This window comes from Stegodyphus dumicola, chromosome 6 (assembly GCF_044657685.1).
Source record: "Stegodyphus dumicola isolate Sdum_Otavi_A_Nest chromosome 6, ASM4465768v1".
Taxonomy (NCBI): Eukaryota; Metazoa; Arthropoda; class Arachnida; order Araneae; family Eresidae; genus Stegodyphus; species Stegodyphus dumicola.
In genome coordinates, this window is record NC_140773.1 from 153,506,762 (window position 1) to 153,529,510 (window position 22,749).

Sequence of the window (22,749 nt, forward strand, 5' to 3'; positions counted from 1 at the left end):
ACAGTTTTTTCTTTTAATGATAGCCTTACCTTATTTGTTCAAATTAATTCTTTCATTCACCTTCTTTACTACCTTTCAAGTACCTTCATAATTCACTATGCAAACGCAATGTCTTTCACTGACATTCTGTTTAATAATACCACAAGTTTCCTTAATTGAGAAAAAGCGAATTATTCCTCATTTCAAAATAGAACTACTATATTTTTGCACAAACATTACCTTTATCCATTCAAGCCACCCCTTAACCTGTAACTGACGTAGCGATAGGAAAGGAGATTCTTATCATATGCTCTTTCGACATTTGATGTTTCTAGAACTTCTTTGACAAGTATATCAATACCATCAGAAAATATACTTAACACTTTTACCCAGTTTAAAGGCAACATACTGTTATAAGAATGATTTTAGTTAAATTTATAACACAAATAAACGTATTTTGTGCTAAATAGGCATAAACATTTAGATTCAGAATATTTCTTTTTAATCCGATATAAGACTTGAATTTCATTCATGATACGGATTGTCTCTTGATTTTCTTTTTGTTTACCTTGCACTAATAGAAAATTTTTATTTTACAAGTTCAGCTTTTAATGAAATAGAAATAAAAACTACGATACACCTGCTGTTTTTAAGAAAAGGAACTTTGATATATTTCTGGAAATGTAAATGCTTTTAGAGTTTTCTTTCAATAACGTTGATTTTCTTACTTTACTAACTTCAATAATTCTCTTATTAGCTAATATGAATGAAAGAAGATTGTCAAAAATGTGACACAGTATAATTCTTACGAACATACGTACCTTTACCAGCATACAGATATTACCGATTGAAATGAAGAAAGATACAGATATTTTACTCCAATCTACATTAAATTAAAAACATATTTAAACTTTCATACATTCCAAAGAATAAACGAAAACTCAATAGATATTGTCATGTTTGTATATATGAGATAAAAGTTTTATGAATGGTATTTAAAGTAATGCTTAGAACTTCATAAAAGCGAACATTCACTATGTTAATACACATATCATCAGTTATTTACATTAATCAATGTAATATTAATCATTACATGTACTATATGCATATATATTTAAAGTTTAATTGTCTTACAATTGAATAATTAACTATTGAGAGAAAGAGGTTCATATCCTACACTATTCAATTCACATGGAACAAATTTTTCCATCAACCACATTGAACCACGTTTATTAAATTCGCCAAAGCTCTTTTATTTCTGCATTTTCACACTCACGACACATTTTAAATGTAACTATTGATTACCATTTCAAACACCGATATCATAACTCAGTGTAAAACTACATCATAACTCATTTTTTCCCTACTAACTACAATTTTATATATTCAAGAAGTACATCTAAGACATGATCATTTTCTATGTTCTAGCAAATCGATTCAATTGCGAACATATTATTAAGACTTGCGATTTTAGAAGACTTGCATGTATTAACGATGTCAACGTTTCTTCGTTTTTGTAAGATTCGTATCAAACCATGTCGTATTCGAATGTGGTGTAAGAGATCACTTTTTCTTTTAAACACTTGTAAACAATGGATGCAATTTATAAGAAGAGAAGTATCATGCTGTTTCAAAACATCATCATCAGCATATTTCTGTTTCTTTTGACACCAGCAAAATTTAAAAAAAAAAAAAAAAAAGGTTCGTGAGATTTTCTTCAAATTCTGTTTTACTTGAAAAAATGTCCGAACATTCAATACGATGTAAAGATTCATATTGTTTTAAATTCTTATGCTCACTAAATATTTTTTATCATGATTTACTCTTAAAAGTAACTTTATAAGTTTTCATATCCTTTTTACATGAAAAGAACTTGTGATTATTCACTACAAAATTCTAAGACGAGAAGCTTCGCGACTTTTCAAACTATAAACTTAAATTTCTTAGGACATACACTACATCTGATGTTTCTTTCATGAGATTTCAAATATCTCTTCAGATTACTCGTATTCAAGAAACCTTACAAATATATCACATAAGTTCAGCGAATAATCGCTTCATAAACTCTTAAATTTTCAACACGAGTGAATCACTTGAAGCATATACTGCACTGTAAACATACAATACTTAAAAAAATTGTTATAAAAAATAAAAATACATTCATTTCACCAAGAAGCTTTTCTATTTAAATACATTTATTTATTTCCAAAGAACAAGTTTCTGTATTACACATAAAATATACTTAGAATTTTCTTACATTAATTAACATCAAATTAACAGCAATATCCATTTACTGACATTTGATATACATGTTTGCTTTAAAATTAAAACTAAAATTTCAATATATTTCTATTAAAAAAAACATAAGGAAAAAAACATAGTCATAACATCAAACAAACACAGAAATTTAAATAGAATAGCTGTACTTATATTAATGCATTTTTATAATCTTCATAACATTTCAATTCAAAAAACCTATCACAAAATAAATAAAAAATTTTTTTCTGCCTTAAAGAATCTCTTATATTTTGAAAATTAATACATAAAAATATATCTTCACCAATATATTTAATTCTATCCTCAACACTTATTATAATGCATTCATGTCTTGTTTGTGAAGGATGATTTACAATGCAACCTTCGCATTTAAATAGTTTTTTAATCACTGAATTTAATTCAGTTTTGATAGAGTTTATGAGTTCTTTAAAAAGTTCATCATCATCACTTACCATATCCGAACAATTGTTTTTACATTTGATTTGCAACGGTAAAATAATTTCAAAAATACTTTTATATAAAGTATTAGATACATCAGGAATAATTTCTTTCAATTTTTTTAAAATATCACAGTTTACTTTTAGGTATGTAGGTTTTAGTTTAAAAGAATTTTCATCTTGTTTAAAAACTTGTTGAAAAATACACTCACCTTCTTTGTTGAAAACTACCAACTCATTATTGCAAATGATGCTGGCACTCATATAGACAAGATTAAATTCATATATTTTTGAGGAAAATTCTTGCCATGTTGCAGGAGTTATAACAACACCGCGTGTAGTAGGGTATAATATTTTATTTTGTTCCACACATTCACGTAGATGAATGTTCATTCTGTTTTCAAACTGATTTATGGACACAAAATATCCCCAACCAAGAGTCCACTGTGCAATCAACTTCGAACTTTCTTTTTTCTGTTCTCGATTATTCGGCATGAAGATATTTTCAGGAACAGACTTCATATAGTGGGCAAACTAGTCATCCTCTGGAAGTTCATCCTCATTATCTTCCAAGCGTCGTTTTTTAATTTTCGAAATTTTTATGTTTCGGAATGTGATACTAATTCTAGGATCTTTAACGTCAGGTTGAGAGGGTATTCCGTGCATCCAAAATTGATTCGTTGGGGGTTTCATTACAAGGAGAGTTCCATGAGTTAAGTCCACGCTTCGAGATGTGAAATTTCGCCTGGTAAATACCATTTGACGTTTTGCACCTAAACTGATGATAGGTATATCACTTTCAGGTTCGAGACAAGTTTCATTGTCTTTATGCGTTGAAACTTTCGCCACTCCGTCAGGATAATAGTTCAATAAAGCAAAATTATATTTTTTGCCGGTTATCGTTTCAACATAATCTTTTACATTTAGAAGAGTTTGAGTCCATGGTTCTGCACAAATGCTCGTTCCAGAGAATTCGTAACTAAGTCCTTCATCACCAAAACCGAGTACTTTTCTTCGTGGAACATACTGAGTCCCATTAATTTCAAAACTAATATTTTTAAAATCATAATTTGATAGTTCATCTAGCAAAATATCAGCTTCATTTCGTGAATAAAATTCTTCGTATAATTCCACATTTAACTCTCACATATATTCCTCATATTCGCTTTTGAATCTAACGACAATTCTGAATGATATAGAAATACGTAGCATTCTTAAATAGCAAAAATTATCTAAAACATACATTAACGAAATGATTTCATCAACACTTATCGTAATACATTCTTGTCATGCCTTGTTTGTGAAGCCAGTGTTTCCGGCGTCATATGTGTAAAAATAATCATGATAGGATAGTGGGAAAGAGTTATAGTGTCCTAATGTTGTTATTCTGAACCTCGATATTACATATATGCATAAGGAGAATCTTAAAAGCATCATCCACTTATCATGATAGAGTAATGGAAAATTTCTAAAACTCTGATAATCATACGCGAAAGAATGTATTATCTTAAGGTTATTGTTGCTATTCCAAATTTGACAGTACATACAGAAGTGAAGGAAGATCCTTGATAAGCGCTGTAGACTTCACGTTATCATGATAACGTGCAGCCACATTTTATATGAACACTTAAAAGTAAAATAGTAAAATTTGAAACTTCCCATTAATTTAGAGTATTCGTAAATATAGCCACATTATAGTTCATATAAATAATAGACTATATGCTATCAGTGATAAGATAATGTTTGGTTAAAGTAAGGTATACAAGGCTATTAGCGTAGACTGATCCAGTTTTAATGGAGGACATCTTAAGGATTGGATATGCGAGTTCCGGAAAGGATGCCACAGTCACAAGTACCCATATCTTGTTCGGTATTCGAACAGCCCGATTTTCTGCTGTGCATGCAACTTCTGCCAGCTGTAGTACTTCCAAGACATGCAATGCTTAGTAAAAAAAAAGAAAGACAAATGCATGAAAATTATTTCAAAGCTATGGGTGGAAAGGTTGTGAAAAATAAAATCTATGGACCTTGAAAAGCAAAAACTTAATGAACAATTCACTATGCATTATTTCGTTCAAAATAAGGAATTTCATCTCTTCAGGTGCAAAATTCACAGTGATATTCGCAAAAAAATTATTTTCAAGAAATGTGCTGAAATTTTAAATAATGCTGTTTTTCCCAAAACTGGGTCTTTAATCACCGAACTGCACAATTTTTGTTTTATTAGCCACTCCCTCAATTTATTCTGAAGACTCTTGAATTATAACAGGCATGGAAAAATTAACTGTTTGTGGAGTATCTTCACAAATTCAGTGTAATGAGTGGCTTTTCAATGGAATTGTGTCAAAACAGCCTTATATGGTGTTTATAGTGTATTATTAGTTCTATGTGTGCAACCAGAGCTACTAAAATTTGAATTTGCGCAAGAATTTAATAAGCTTTCGATGCAGTTGGTGAAAAAAACCGCTGTGTTATTTTTTATCACATGATCAGCTCTACCCTGTTTAAATTCTTTTCCCATTATATTTGTTGTTAGTTAAGGCACAAATAGGAAAATACATGTAAGAAATACACGGAATTAAAAAGGCTAGAATTAAACTAGCTAAAACAGGCATGACCATGTATTCCACCCAGTTTCTGCTTTGCTAAAGCTAGCTCTCTAAATCTATTTTCTTTTAAAACACGCTTTTTTTTTAAGGGGTGTGTGTGTGATATTTTTTCATAGACCTTCATTTTTCACTTCTCTTATTGCATACCCATGTCTCAGTCATAATTTTCGTTTTCACGAATTTCCCAAATTTCTCAGGAGCATTTAGTGCCTCTTCTTGTTGTGGTATTCATTCTTTTATTAAACTGTCATGTCAAGCTTTGCCTTCCCTATATTCGAGAAATGGTGAGGATAGCAGAATTGCCAGAAAATAATCATTACTGACATGTTTTTTAATGTTTTCGGTTCTCCAGTATTTCTCTCTTTTGCTGCTGCGTACGTCAAAAGTCTTTACTAACAACTGGAAAACGTTAAAAATTAAGTCTGTATTTCCAGCTGCCCTGGTCTGTCCTTCCCGCAAAAAAAAATAAAAAAAAAATAAAAAAAAATAAAAAAAAAATAAAAAAAAATAAAAAAAAAATAATATCAGTAAAGGAGGGGAAAAAAACACGTGGGCTTAATCCATAAATCAATTCCGTAAATTTTAATCAGCATCTTGCATATAATTATCAGTTCCGATGCCTTGTGAGTGTAAGTTAGTTCTCCTTTCTCTGAAGAACAGTTGGTCACTTGTTATAAGATAAGTTTTAAAGCTATTCTATAACTAAATGTATCTTTATGTGTTTTAGTTAGTAAAATAGTCAACTAGTGTGAGTGCTTTATAATTTTCTTTTCGGATTTCTATTTTGACGCGGAATCTATTTAAGTTTAATCTATTTTGACGCGTTAGCAAGCACAATTTGCATAACCAAGCTAACGCGTTTATTCTGGCCGCAAGTGGAAAATAAGAGAGGGCAATAAAGTTTTAAATTAAAATAAACATTAGCCCACCAGCGGCCGAGCGGTAAAGACGCTGAACACTGGTAATTCGGTATGAGGTTCGAATCCCGCGAACGGGCTGGCTTCATGGGCGTTTTCGTGGTTTTCCCCATGTGTAACGTGTATGCGAGCCAGTTTCCCTTAGAAAGCCCTCCACGAAGGCATCCCTCCCTTTAGGCAGATAGCCCTCGTGTGCTTTGCCATAATTAAAATAATCCAATCCGTCAGTAAAACTTACGATTCTTATAAGATAGTATTTACATTATTAAAGAACGCGTCTTAGAATCGAAGATATACCGTACTTAATATCCGTTAACAAAACTAAACAAGTCAGAAGATAGTAGTGTAGAGACATTAGGTGTTTTTGAAATAGTAGAGATGAAAAAGGAGCAATGCCCTCGCCGAGACTCGCACCACGGACCTCTCGAATACGCGCCGAGTGTGTTGAGATATATAAGGTATTTTTCCTGCCTTTTCAGCATGCCTTCGTGTTGTAATGGTCAGCATACTCGTCGCGTATTCGAGAGGTCCGTGGTTCGAATCCTGGCGAGGATATTGCTCATTTTTCATCTCTCCTGCTTCAAAAATACATAATGTCTCTACAATGACGCCCGAACAGGGACTCGAACCACGGACCTCTAGAATACGCGCCGATTATGCTGACCATTACACCACGAAGGCATGCTAAAAAGGCGAGAGAAATATCTTATAGTAAGTCCATTCTTTTCAATTGTAACCACTTTTAATAAAGTATTGTCATAAAATCTCTAAAAGTTTCTGAAACGTTAGTAATTACATTTTTTTAAAATCTAGTGGCTGGATTATGAATAACATGATCCATCATTCATTTAGCCGTCTTATTTCCGAGAAGTTTGTCCATGGAGCGACCGATATAACACCCGTGAAGATGGTGGCCGAAACAGCACACATATAGCTAAGCCTAATGCGAACACTTGGTATCCAGCTATTAATCAGTTTCCGTTCATCACTATATCGTTCAGGGCGCTCGAGTTTTAGTCATAGATCTGTTAATCCTTTATGAGACTGTCACAGATCCATGGACATCTCAAGATCAGTGTTAGGAGAAGGGTACTTTCTGATTATAAATTTACAAGAGATGTGAAGTGTGAAAACATATATCAATATTAAAGTATCTTAAACTTTTTAAATCGAAATGGAAATCTTGTTACTTTTTTAAATTAAATTGAAGTGTTAAATATATGAAAGAGAAAAAATTGAATATGCGTTTAAAGTTAGAGCGCTTTAGAATTATATCCAAAAATCAACTTCATTAAAATGAAATTTCAGGTACCTTTAAATCCTTGGGTCTTTCCATGAAAAACTGCAACTCGTAAAAACACGGCTTGCACTTTTTTTTCTTTTTTTTCTTTTTTTTTTTTTTTTTATTTTTTTTTATTTTGTGTGTGTGTGTGTGGGCGGAGGGGGTCTTTATGAATTGTGAAACTTTTATTCCTTTAAATGCATGTATTAAATTCAAATTAGTCAGTTTTTTACGGTTCGTAGCAATCGTGCAAAATTGTGACTGGGATTGAAGGATTACAAAACCATTAACCCTCTCTCTTCTTTCCCCTCCCTCTTTAGGCTACATTTATTTTCATTATATTAAAGCATTTATTTGTTACCTTAAATTATACACGTTTCGTGACAAATAAGAAGTTGCAAAACGCTTTTACTTTAGACTTTGAGCACTAAAACATTTGGAGGCTCCACATAAATAGTTTAGTCTGCTCTTTCCTATTTCTTCTCTCTAGGTCTTGATTTACTAGTCGAGCGGTAAAGTCGCTTAATACTGGTAGTTCGGTCTGAGGTTTGAATCCCAGCGAACGCGCTAGCTGCATGGGCGCTTTCGTGGTTTTGCCATGTTAATGTGTATACGAGCCAGTGTTCCTTAGAAAAGGCTCTACGAAAGCATCCCTTCCCTTAGGCAGATAGCCTTCGATTGCTTTGCTATAATTAAATGAACCAACAGTCTGCACTATATATTCCATGGTAAAATCAGCAGTGGGAAAAATTTGTTGTGCCTCCCATCCTGAGTTCCTTAGAACCTTTTTGTGATGCTCCTTTCTTTTCTCCGATGCTCTTGTCACGTGGTTATTTTGCTTAATGGTTAGTCAAGCTCTGTTTTAACTACATAATCGTTTCAACCTTTGCTGGCCAATTAACAGATTCTTATGTGATGAACATGTGATGCAGATCATTGAGAAAGTGAAAAAATAAATGCATATAAAATGTTATTCAGCAAAAATGATAAAATATCGACTTTAAAACGGTAATATATAGGAGGATCATAGTCCATTGGTTTAGAGATTCATGAAACTGACCGAATGGGCTGTTTGTCTCGAAACAAGATTATGCGTCGTCTACTATAAACGATTTTATCCTTTTACAAATTGTTGTCGCCAAATATTTTCTCCCTGTTGTATTTTTAGAAATTAAGTAATAAAAATTGCATATATGTATGTATTCTTTTACCTTGCATTGTGAAAAAACGGCGGTACCTAAGGCCATCGAATTTTGAATAATGTTGTCCTCCATCTAAACATGTGCAAGTCGAAGCCTGAATTTTGAATTTTATATTTCATATTTTGTGAAACTTAAAATGAAAAGACAAAATTTTATGAGCCTGCTTACTAAGAAAACTGAACATTGACATGATAAAATGAGAAAAAACTGAAAAAATAGAAAAATGTGTGCGAACACTTAACACTACTTTGGAAATTCTAAATATATGCTGCTTTTAATTTTTTTTTTAAATTTTATTATTGAATTGAATTATTATTGAATTGTATATGGCATAAGTGCGAAGAGATGTTTAATAATGTAACTAAAAAGACAGGTTAGCAGGAGTGAGTGCAACAGCAGATAGGTAGACTGCGAGCTCAGTGAGAGCATAAAAACTTTAAGTCCTTTTGGGAATTGTTAAACTATGAGCCGTTTGAGATTTCTCATTTTGTTTTACATTCATTATTTAGTTCTGTGTTATATCAATTACAGAGATAATGCTTTAAACATAGATATCATTTTATGTAACTTTTGCAATATAAAAATATCCTTGAAAAATTTATGATTTAGATGTAAATACTGCATGGCCTTCGAAAATGATTAATATTTGAGAGCATTAACAGTTTCAGTGATAATCATGTTCTTTAAGACGACCACCTCTACAAAAGATTAAAACTGTCTGAAAGCATGGTTGGTCGTCTTATGAAGATTTCATTGCTTATGTACTGTTCTGTTATCAATCTTAAGGTCGATAGCGACCTTAAGATTGATAACAGGAGTGGAAATAATTCACGTACCAAGGAGCACTTTTAATGCTCTGAAAATCTTATTTTGAAAAACATGCAGACATTTTCTAGTGCTAGAAGTTGCTCAGGCGACAATAAGTCAGAATTGGCTGAATCACAGTGATGCAGTTCTTTTCAGATGAATGCACAGAATTTCTTCCTTACACTTCGTAATGATGTTAACCTTACACATCACTCACATCATTTCTTAGCCTAAGATACTAAGAAACCTTAGTCCTTAATCCTTCATTCAGCCTCCAGGTTAAGGAATAATTCTTTATTTCCGGTGTTATACCGCTCTTTTTCGCCAAAATTAGAAGTTTCGTTCCTCCCATGGGGTTATATATGTTTTGATGGATGACTATTTAATCCGGAAAACAGCTCCCGAGATTACACCTATTCGGGCCACCTGCTGCTGTTGGAAAATTCACTCCCCTAAATTATTTACTTACTCCTTCTACGCCTCTTTCAGTAAGCCCCCTTCCATAAATCACCTTGTCCATTGCGGTGAAATAAATGCTACAAATCTACTTGGTAGCTTATTTGTTCCCACCCACTTTCATCGGATATATGTCTCTCGAGTTAATGACCCATCCATCAAGTTGAGCAATGGAATTCGTGGAGTACTTGAATCGTGCACAACCTTTTTCGGATTTCCAGCGATTTTTCTTCTTGCAGTTCTTGACAGTTTTCTGAAGATAAACCGTCATTTGTGTCAACGGTACGTTGCGTTTGCAAGAAGACATCAAAAGCATAAAAGATGTTAAATCTGATTAAAGAAATGAATGGTACATGTGTCTGCATTGGAATTTCGATTTCAAATAAATCCGTTTTATTATAGGTATAGAAAAATAATAATAAAAAAAATAAAAATAAAAATAAAAAAAATAAAAATAAAAAAAAAAAGGTAATATTTTGCCTTATAATAGTTGTAGAGAACGGCATCAGGAACGTATTCCGAGAGCAGTGTTGTGTAAAACTCTTATTTTAAAATTCTTGACAAGGAAGTTTCATGGAGTCTGTTGCCGATTATTAAACTTATTACAGAACTTTAAAATTTTTGTAATCAAATGAATACACGATATGAATAAAGAAATAATTCAGGAATAAATCTCTATCGATCTACTGATCTCAAGTAAATCGCTTCGTAAATAAGCACCAAATCTTCCATTTAGCTCTTGGTAAGATTATTTAAAAATGTTATTGCTTTTTATTAATATGGTTGTCAAAATTCTTGAATAATAAAAAAATAATAAGTATTATGAAATGCTCTAGTAGGCGCCCAAAAAATCAAATTATTGTTAGGAAAGGGGGACGAACAGCTTAAAACATTCCATTGAATATACCTTAAATGCCGACGCGTAGTTCCAGTCTTCATTTAGAGGGGGAGATTAATTTTATATTATATTTTGTTCTACAATGTTGTTTAAGAAGGTGCTGAAAAATAACATAAATGGGGAAGAGAAGTATTTTCTGAAAATAGTAAAAATTGATAATATATACCAGGAGTGACCAAAAGCCACCAGAATAATGCCCTTTTGATTACTTAAACCAGCCCGTTATGAAATCCTGCATGATAACATTTTCATTTCTTTCCTTACTGATTTTGTACGCAAGCTGCCGAAATCAGCAGCACAAATGCGCATCTGTTTCTACTGTGTATATGCGCATACATACGCATGACTATACTAGCGATCAATGTAAGCTGAGAATACTAGAAATGCTACTGTTCTTAGTTACGAAAAGCATGTGCGTCCGTCGAAGAATCACTTCTATCATTTCTAGCAGCTCTAAATTTAAAATTAAACAATGAAATATAAATATTAGAAAAGGGAGTGTAGATACGCATTGTTTAATAATGCTCTATAGAGTATTTAAACGGCTTATGCTTTATAGATATTTTTATATATATACTTTAATTACCTTATTTCTTGTTTAAATGCATATTTTACACATTTTATTTTAATTACTCACCATTTTATGAATTTTAACATTATACATCTGAAAACTAAATATATTACTTAAAATTCTCTTTTCGTATGAAAAATTCGAAAACAGGGATCTACACACAGTCCTACGTTACGTTCCTTGCACTCGTAATAACTCATTTGCCGTTTTGGAGGATTTTTCCGGAAATGTGAACAAACGAAGCATCGTCGTCTCATTTTCTTATCAGTCTCTTCTGAACAAAGTTTTGGAAAATGTCTTTCAGTTAATCTTTCAGAATCAATATCAGAATTTCAGAATCAACATCGGAAATATTTTGCATCATTTCTGTTATTTCATGCTGTGTTAAACATTTTCGACGCTTCGACATTGCAACGGTAAAAACAAAGAATTCTCGTCTAACAAGATCTAATTATTTTCTAAAAACTGAACTGCAAACCGAAATACCCAACGCTTTAGGGCAAATAAAGCTTCTCTACTTACAGTAAACAACTACCACGTGCGAATAAAGTGCGATTTAAAGAGACGTCATAAATCACGCCATTCGGAAACATTTAGTTCCCCGTTTGTTTATATAATCAAAAACACGTGTATGTGAGTCATGCTTCTCTCATTTCGAGTAGAAGGTCTAATGTACATGTATCTGAAACCATATGGACATACAGTACCATCTTGTGGCAGAAATTATAGTTTGAAAAACGTTCCAAAGTACTGGCACAAATACGTGACAGTCGGTAGAGAACGGAACAATCCTCTGGCACGCCTGCGTGTCGGCCGGTAGGTAAGTGTGTTCGTTGCTGGCACGTATACGTGACAGTCGGCGCGAAGGGGTTAATAGTTTATTTAATTTGATAAAATCGTAAGTGGCTTTTTTTAAAGGGAGGGCGATTAAAGAAAAAAATAAAGGGTTTGCTGAATTGCAAAATGAGGAATGGTTACATGGTTCCTCTTTCTCTGTTGACATACTGACTTCTTTGAATTAACTGAATATTACACTGCAAGAAAAAAAGCAAAAAAGAACTGTATGTACTAAAAATGTTTTAATACTCACTAAAAAATTCGGAGCCTTTGACGAAGTTTATTTTTACAATTTTGAGTAAGGAACAGTTAAATCATTTCCCAGCATCATAATCACAATGAAGAAATTTGAGAAATGATGATTTTGTTAAGTATAAAAAAAGAGTAAAGAGTCGCATGCTGAATTTGGCACAAGATTTGAAAATTTAAAGGAAAAAATTGGAAAAGATTTGTCATTAATCAGAATGCTTTATAATTTTAATGTGGAGAGTACTGCAGTTCAGATTGTGTTAGAACTGACTGATCTATAGTAAGGTCATTTCTTAGAGGAAAAGCTTCATTCCTTTTTATACCTCGAATGCAGATAAATTAAAAAAAAAAAAAAAAAAAAAAACTGTATTATAATCAGAAGGTATTTGTTTACCTTTATTTCGATCGATATATTTATGAGAAAGACTGTTTTCATTTATAAATTACGCGAAAGATATCGATCACAAAATAATGATGAAAATTTACATTCGATATTAAGGATATATTGCTACAATTGAATTGAAACTAATTTATATGAAATATGATATGAAATTATAAATCATATTTCATATAAATTTATATGAAATAATTGTGAACGAACATTCGTGATTTCACATACCCTTTTGACTATATATTATTTAATTACTTTTTACGACAGTCTTTATAAGAAACATAAAAATGTATCCAAAGCTATAAATTTATAAAAATGTTTGATTTGCCATTGATAACTCCTTCCTTTTTTTGGGGGGGGTGTGCTTTGTATTCCTTGAAATTTGCGTGTACATTTTACAAGCATTGGTTGACATGTATGCAGAGCAATCGTGAACTCCTTTCACTGTCTGGAATAAGACGTTTTTACGTGACATTTAAATTCGCTAAGCTATAAAAAGGATTAAAATAACAGTATCCTATAATTGGTGATTTTATTCAGGAGGAGGACGTTATAATATTATTTAGCTCGAAATGACTACAGTTTTCCCATTTTATCCGAGATACCATCATTATTACGGATAATCGAGTGTTATATGGTAATATAATTAATAACAAAGTGGGTTGAAAAATTGAAGATAGAAGTAGTAAATTAGTATAAAAGTTTAAAGAAACATTATAACAATATTTGTGTTTTGCAATATACCGTAGAAATTCAAGTTTAATTCAGGACCAATTTATACTATACCAATAAAATGAATTTCCCCTCTTTTTTAGCAGTTTTGAGGAGGAATTAGGGAAGGTAGAGAATACTAGCTGTGCTGTCGTTCTTATGTATTTAAAAAAAAAAAAAATAAATAAAAAAAAAAAAAATAAATAAAATAAAATGGTAGTTTTTGCATTAACCGGCAGTGAATGAAATCTAGGAATTTTGTGGGGGCTTCTGTACATAAATGATTTTATGGGTAAAAAAAATCTGAGCGTACCCAAAGAATGAACAAAATATTTTATATGTAATTGTCGGAATGGCCATTAACTTTTGCTGGCATAAAACAATTCGTTTTATGCTTCTTTACGCCATTTTTGAAGGCATGCTTTGTTACATGTATGATTTTTCTGAACAGTTAGTTCATCATTTGAGCCTGTAAAAATATTTCTATTACACCTAGTATATCAGAAATTCACTTCGTATTTTAGTTTTTCATAGACGTATTTCGATTTGAAAGAATCGCCATCATAAATTAGGATTTATCATCTTCATGGAATTTAGTATCTATAATTTTTCTAAGGGTTTTTAGAACTTTATTATAACCAGTATAATGTAGCGCAACGAGCTTAAAAACGGGGTTAAAAAAAAAGAAAAATCGGTGCTAAAATTTGGGTCCTCCGAAGTCTAAGATATGCTACTATAAATCACGTGAATGTTTTTGCATGAAAAAAAGAAGGATGAAAGTCATTAACTTACCTTCCTTTCATACATGTATATATATATATATATATATATATATATATATATAAGGGGGACCGGAAAGTAATGTCGCTTTCTTACATTAAATTCACACGAATAAAATTTAAACACGTTTTTATTTTTAATCAATAATGTAATCACCCTAGTTATCAACAACCTTTTGCCATCTAGTGTGCAGATTTTCAATCCCTGGACCGATATAAATCAATTGGTTTTTGAATAAAATATCTCAAGATGGCATTTTGGACATCATTCAAATGTTCAAATTTTTTGCCACTAAGAAAATGTTGTAGGGATCGGAATAAATGGAAATCTGAGTGTACGATATCGGGTGAGTATGGTGGGTGATGCAGCACCTCCCATCCCAATTCATTCATTTTTTCCAGTGTCCGTCTTGCACAGTGCGGTCTTGCATTGTCGTGTTGCAGAATGATGCCTTTTCTACTGACAATCGCAGGATATGTTTCGATTAAAGATTGGTTCACTAGATCCAATTGTTCACAATAAAAATCTGCATTAACAATTTGTCCAGGTTTCAGCAATTTAAAATGAACAATTCCGCGAATACTCCAACAAACACACAGAAGTGCCTTTTTGGGATGTAAACCCTTTGTAACCCCTATTAAAACTGCCTTTTGCGTTTTGGATTATCATATAGGATCCATTTTTCGTCTCCAGTAATCAGATGATCAAAAAACGGTTCTGTATGGTGCCGTTGAAGCAATACATTGCATGTGATGGATCGGTTGGCTTTGTTCTCTTCGGACAGATTATGGGGGACTTAAACACCTTGCTTTGCTTATTTTTCCATTCTGCTTTAAATGTTCTTGGATGGTCGACCAATGTTGGTTAAGAGTGTTTGACATGGATTTGCTTCCATCTGCCCTTAGTATGTTGTTGTCGACATGCGCAGAAACGACATTACTTTCTGGTCCCCCTATTATATGAAAACGAAACTGAATTGGGAATGGTGGTCAGGAGATAGTTTCGTTTTGGGCTGAATTCGGAATAAAATTGTTAGAACTGAGTTGAAGAAAGTCTGAATCTGAACGTCACCTTTTTATCTATCTTCGAAGTATCTTGCTTTATAGACTGTTTAAACAGGGAGTATAAATTGCGGCCGAAACGCAAAATATGAAAGTATTCAAATTTACACATTTTTATTAAAAAATAAGTGTTTAAATTTGATTCATGTGTAAGTGATTCGTTGCCATTTATTTTAAAATAAAAATTTAAATAAAAACATTTTAGTGTGTCATGATGTATTAACTGCAAAGTGACATTAAAGTGAAAGAAAAGTTTAAAAATATTTCTTTACTGGCGTTTTATAAAGATTACCTATCCCGCGATAAATATCATAATTTTCACAATCATGCTTTATTAATGTCTTCAGCTTTTGGCAGTACCTATATTTGTGAACAATTATTTTCAAGAACGAAGCATACAAAAAACAAAAATAGGACAAAGATCACTGACAAACATCTTGAAAATTTATTAAGAATTGCAACTTCGTCTCTTGAACTCAATATCGATTTGTTTAACAAAAGCGCAAAAGCGAATTCATCCATTTCATTAATTTGAATTTTTTCATCTTTATGAAATCCAAACTAAATGAAACGAAACTTTAACAAATTAATAATAATGTACCTATACATATCTAATCCAAATTAAAAAAATTAATAATAAAAAGAATTAATTTTAATAAAACAACATACAGCTAATTTTTATTTCAGTTTGTTAAAAAATATTGTATATGTGGCCCTGCAAATTTTTTTTTTCCTTTGCAGTGCGGCTCTCAAACGATCATAGTTTAGACACCCATGGTTTAAACCATCTTTTATGTTTGACATTTTCATTAACAATTATGTGAATAAATCTACAGTTAGCCTCGGATAATTTAAGAGCTATTTTTAGCATTTGCCTGACGGCTGTATGTAAGAACTGCGGCGTTTTTAAAATTTTTCTCTTTTGTTTAGATAACTGCATTGGATTCTTTATTTTACGAATTCTTACGGAAAGGAGGTGGTGAAAATTCTTAAAACCTCATGTTTGTAAATGAGACCGGCATTAAAAAAATGGGGGAAAAAATTAGGGGCTATGCAATAGTTCGTGGAAGCTATTGCATAGTAATATACAGAACTCCAGTATAGTTCATATGTTGAAACTAATTTCTTGCAAATATACCTTTTTATGAGCACATAACGAGTTCTAGTTCTTTACTGGAAAATGGCTCTTATCTACTCACTCACCTTTTACTAATGAATGGAGCATTCTTTTAATTCTGTTTTACTTTTAAGTTTTCTGTTCTCTTGAGATATATTTTTGTCGATAACAAGTTTCTTATGTCTGTATTTCCTGTCCTTGTAGGGAGCCTCGGAAAGTGGTTTTATCCAAAGGAGCTACCGGACTAGGTTTCAATATTGTAGGCGGTGAGGATGGCGAAGGAATCTTCATTTCCTTTATCCTTGCCGGCGGTCCAGCAGATCTGAGTGGAGATGTCCGGAGAGGAGACCAAATCATATCGGTGAGTCTCGGCTACTTTGATATTATTCTGTGCTTGTGTTTTTTATGTGTTATCAAATTTTAAGTGTTTAAAAGGTGGGTATTGTGTATGCTGTGGTGTTGAACATCACACTAATTAACTAAATTACTGTCAAGTTCAAATATTAGATTTTTGGATTTCACATTGTTTCAGTTGAAAAAAAGTCTTTTTGCTAGAAGAAATCACTGAAAGAAAAATTATTAAATGAATTTAGAATAAGAAATAATATAAATAAAAAAAATACTAAATTATTTTGGAGAAGTGAAGTGCAATATAATGTACAGACTGTCACTCTCTCTATAAAATATTATGTCGGCAAAAATGTTTGCTTGAAGTAGTTTATCTAGCAAAATCACAAATTCGAAATTGTTTGTAATTTCGAAAATGCCGTTTTATTTACTTATTTTTTTAGGGGGGGGGGAGGGAGAGTTAAAAGTACGAAATATGGTGCTTTCAAATTTCTTTTCCAATCTATAGTCACGTGTAAATAATAAGCGTAATTAACAGTTTTAAAATATGCACTATTATCTTTTTTTTTAATATAATGCTTATATTAATCTGGATTTATACAAATAGCAACAGGGCCCGGGACAAAATATCAGTGACTTTAGATATTAACATCGATTTTATAAAAGTACTTGCGTTTCGTGGAACGCGTATTAGTATCTGGTAATGCATGAAATTTTTCTGTCAAACCAACGTCAATTTAGCGTTTAATTTTGCCGCCGTCCTCCGATAAAAAAAAAGCTCTGAGTTAGTTGAAAGACCGAAAGAATTATCGATAAGAATATCGATAATGACCGATAAGAATTATCGGTCATGAAATTTGATGCCCCGTGGTATTACTTTGCTGTTTAAAATATCATGCTATCTTATTTGCTCATTAAGTTATAATTCCAATGAATGGTAAAGTTCTGAAAACTAGTCTAATTGAAAGTTATGAATGATTATACAGGTCTGGCTAATATTTGCTATTTATATTCAGCTCTCCGAGGCAAATTCGAAAACCTTCGTTGCTCAGAGCTAAATACTTCATACTTTGGACTATATTTTTTTAACTAGGTACTTGATTTTTCTTCTATGTAATTTAACGTTAAGAAATACAAATTAATTCAGCGCTTTAAATCTGGTGCCTTTTATCAAATGCGTCAGCTTCCCTAAAAAAACATGTGTGATTAACTTCTTATGTCACGTTTAGGTGCGTCGGAATATATATTAAATTTGCGTCTCGTTAAATATGACTTATCTCAACTATGCACTTAACCCATTTTCTCGAATTTATTCATCAAAATTTTAATTATTCTAATGGTTTGCACACGGGTTAAATTAAAGATGAAAATTAATATCTTGAGCTTTCCAGACCTCCTTATTAAAACCTGCTTCAACTTGTCCCGTTAAAACTGGCTGAAAATATTTTATATTTATGCCTGTCGCTGCTGAAATTGAATCACAGAACCTAGCTAACTCGAACGGTTCTCATAACGCTGTATCGAAAATTTACGAGACTGGAATCTAGCTGCAGTTAAGCATTTATCGCTGGATGGAAATTTATGCGTTTCGGGGTTGTTTGCTTTTATTATTTTCATCCATGATATAAATGGCTTAAAACTAACATACTGCCTTAAATTGCAGTTTTCTGTGGGTGCTCGGTTGGTATGCATTTTCTGTGCAGATATGCTAGTATCTTAGCCATCAGTGAACGGGTTAGGATATGTAAGAGTGTGATAAATCGCAATTTCATTTCAAGCGACACGTCGTTTATTCAGCGAATAGGATAGCTGAATTATGCGTTTACATTTCGAAATGTTAAATACAGATGAGGCATTTTCACAGGGAGATGCGTTTTCATTGTTGGTTGGCTAGTTATGATACTGGAATTAAGCAAGGATAAGAATTTTCTTATACGATACAATTTTCTAACCGGCGTTTTTTTCATATTTATATCTCCACGCATTTCATATCTCCATGCATTTTAACCCAAAAATGATTTTTAGGTATATGGTTTTGTTTTATCAAATGTATCTATAACGCTTTAAAATTAAATGTATCTTCATTTCGATCCTTTTTGCCCACCATCAGCCTAGCGGTAAAAAGCCATTGAATACAGGTAATTCCGACCTGGCTTCGATTCCAAGCGAACGGGTTCGCTTCATCACGTTTTCGTGATTTTTCATCATGTGTAATTTATATACAACTCAATTTCCCTTAGAAAGTCCTCCACGAAGCCATCCTTACCCTTAGGCAGATAGCCCTAGTGTGCTTTGCTGTAATCAACAAACCATTTTCATCTTTTAAGCATCGGTTTAGTACTGAACTATTTGTTTCGGACTGGACCATTGCTTTCTGACTCGAGATTTGTTTTTAAATTGCTTAATTCAGAGTTATTCTTACTGCTTTTGTAGTCGGTGCCAAGACCCCCCCCCCCCCACTTTTATTTGGCTATTTCAATTTGGGCTGCATATCTGAAAATTAAAAAAAAGTCAGAGTTTGCATACTTTGCGTCGAGTGGAACATTCGTTCTCTTAGTTAATTCAGTAGCTGCTAGATAAGAAGGCAAATCAGTCAGAACGAAGAAAGTACCGAATATATAGTGCCGGCATAGATTTGCCAAATGTATCTAAAATAGTTTGGAAAATTATATTAGTATCTGAATTTAGAAACAGCGACTCCTAGAAGAAAATCTTTATCTTCAATTTCTTAGCCCATTTTAAGCCTGCGGATTATTCAATTATGAGGTACAGCATCAGAGGTATAGGTCAAACTTGTAGAAATGCTTTAGTGATTTTCTATATTACTGTGAGGGTGACGTCTTATCATCAAACAGAGATCACACTCACGATACAAAGCATCAGGTTTTATTCCTTTTTTATAGAAGAAAAGATAAACGGAATGAGTATGTACAAATGGAGGAGTTTTTAGGAGAGTAATCACACTGGTTCCACTATGGAGATGTAAAAGTCACAGCTGACCACCTACGTGCGGTCACTTTAGATAAGTTCTAAGTCCGATCGCCTAAGCGTGACCAGTAAGCGGATAGTTGTAGCTCCTTCGCGAGCGTTCTGTTAGACCGCTTCTCTCGGACTTCTCGAACCAACTGAAGATCCTGGAACCTGGAGAGTTCGTACAGAGTAGAGGTAGAGAGTGACATCTGGTGCTTCGTTGAAGCACGATTCCCACACGCTCGGCCATCGACAGATGAGGACCTCCGAACACTGGAATACATCTGTAAAACACAAAATAGGGGAAAAAAAAACATTTGAAAAATTGTTTGCAAAGTGATCTCAAGTTGCGATGTCATCAGACTAAAACTTCATGTTGTCTGCCGAAGTGGAAGTTGCTCCAGGTCCTTCATGAGATCCTACTTTGGCTACATCGTATCGATCATGTGGCTTAATCTTGATCACTTTATAAGGTCCTAAGAATTTAGGTCTTAGCTTGAGACCTCCTCCTAACTGGGTTCTTTTAATGGCTACTAGGTCGTTGACTTTGTAGAGTGGAGCGGCTCTACGACGTTGATTGTATTGTCGTCGGTTCTCCTCCTGCAGTTTTAAGATATTCGCTTTAGCCTCTTCACGAATAGACTTTCTCCTGGATGGTGGAGTTCAGGAATTCTTCATCGAGAATTTCTTTAATTCTTTGGTCTGCCTTATTTCTCATTTTCACGCCTGTCATCAGCTCGAAAGGAGTGAATTTCGTTGATCTACTGACGGTGCTGTTGATGATTCTTTGGACGTCAGGCACAAATTTGAACCATTTGGCAGGATCTGACAGTTTTGCAAGCACTGGGATAAGGGTTCCATGAATTCTTTCGATCTGGCCGTTGGCTCTTGGAATGCCTGTTGTGATTTGTATGTGCTGAATTCCTTCATCTTTACAGTATTCCTCAGAGTCCTTTGAAGTGAAAGCAGATCCCTTGTCAGAGATAATTCTTGAAGGATTTCCGAAGACAGCTTGTTGGATTTTTAGTTTCTGTACAGCTTCTGCCGTTGATGTTGTCTTGACTGGGTAAAACCAGACAAATTTTGTAAAAGCATCTACCACTGTAAATATATGTCGGTATCTCTTATCTGTAGATGTCAGGGGTCCTACAAAATCTATGTGATATGTGCTTAACGGAATATTGTCCTTTGGGATTGGGTTCAATAGACCTTCTGCTTTGCCTCGCTTTTTATTACAGAGGATGCACTCGACACAGTTCATTATAACGTGCTCTATTTTCTTTGTAGCATTCGAAATATGAAAATCTCTCTTCAACAGATCTTCTGTCTTTTGTACAGCAAAGTGTCCTTTGTTATGTATGCCACGGATGATCTCGAATTCCATCGCTTCCGGCACAACGATGAGTTCTCGACCTCTCTCCTGCAGATACAACACATTATCTTTTAGCAGATAGTCATCTCTAAATCCTTTCTCAACCAGAGTTTTCAATAATTGAAGACGCTTATCAGCCTGTTGCGCTTTTGCTATCTTAGAAGTGATTTCACTTTGCGAACGAGTGACCATGCACACAGCATGCCTTCTTAATGCGTCGACATGTCTCATCTGTTGATTGGGTCTGTGGATAACTTCATAGTCGAATTCTTCGAGTAGCAGTGCCCATCTAGCTATCTTTGGTGTCAGATCTTTTTTCTGCATTGTCTTCTGAAATGCATCGCAGTCTGTGACTATTTTGATTTTTGTGCCTAAGAGATAACTTCGAAATTTTTTCAAGGCTTCGACTATCGCTAGCACTTCGAGTTCATAACTTGACATTTTTTCTTGTTGAGGGGATGTTTTCTTGCTCATGCTGACCACCTACGTGCGGTCACTTTAGGTAAGTTCCAAGTCCGATCGCCTAAGCGTGACCAGTAAGCGGATAGTTGTAGCTCCTTCGCGAGCGTTCTGTTAGACCGCTTCTCTCGGACTTCTAGAACCAACTGAAGATCCTGGAACCTGGAGAGTTCGTACAGAGTAGAGGTAGAGAGCGACATCTGGTGCTTCGTTGAGGCACGATTCCCACATTACTAATTGTCAAGTCTGTTAAATTAAAAGTAAAAATTCATTTGTTTAAAACAGTAAAACTGTCTGAAACTTTAGGAACTGAATGAAATTAAAAGTACCACAACTTTCTAATATGCCCATGTAGTTGCTGCGAGTAATAGTAATGAATAAATAATATTTAAGCGAAGAAATAAATTCGATAAAAAGCAAGAACGCATTTCTCAAAAGAACTAATATGTATACTAGCTTTGTCAATTTCTACGGATTTATTTCTATGGTTACAATCTCTAATCTTCTGTTACCCTGCATAGCTATAAGTTTCTTACTAATAAGAAGTGGCTAAAGTATTTTAACAGTAAACTTTGGATATCATTTTGAAATTATTCGTTAAAACGTTAGCTTTGAATCTGAGCAATGAATATAAATTAAAAAATAAATAAAATAAAGGCGTTAAAACTTTCGCTGGAATTTAACAATTGTGGTGTTTGTGTGATTATGTAATTTTTAGTATTTATGCTTAGAAACATTGCATTATGAATATGGGGTTCAAGCTGTAAGTTGCTTGAATCAGTATTTTAATGCAACTGGCAACACGCCAATGGAACTTTGAAATTTGGTATGTAGAAATAAATATGTGTCAAGTTATCAAAATTTCAATATGCTTTAAACTTAAGGGGAGGGGGAAGGAAAACGGGAAAAGCTGGGGATTTTTTGTGTGTTTAATTATCAGATTTATTAGTAGTTTAATATACTTTTCAAGCATCTGATTAATGTATAGTTATCCGTTTTCCAAAATCAATAAAGTATTT

At 33.2% G+C, this 22,749-nt stretch overlaps 1 protein-coding gene across 7 annotated transcripts in view; it reads left to right on the plus strand.

Annotated features, from left to right (window-relative positions):
- The window catches only part of LOC118184470 (disks large 1 tumor suppressor protein-like), a 711,253-nt gene that overhangs the window by 631,578 nt on the left and 56,926 nt on the right, over positions 1-22,749 (plus strand). For all 7 annotated transcript variants that reach the window (XM_085819058.1, XM_085819059.1, XM_085819060.1 and 4 more), the window contains one exon: positions 16,786-16,942. In XM_085819058.1, the coding sequence (XP_085675184.1) occupies positions 16,786-16,942 (157 nt within the window). The remainder of the gene's footprint in view (positions 1-16,785; positions 16,943-22,749) is intronic.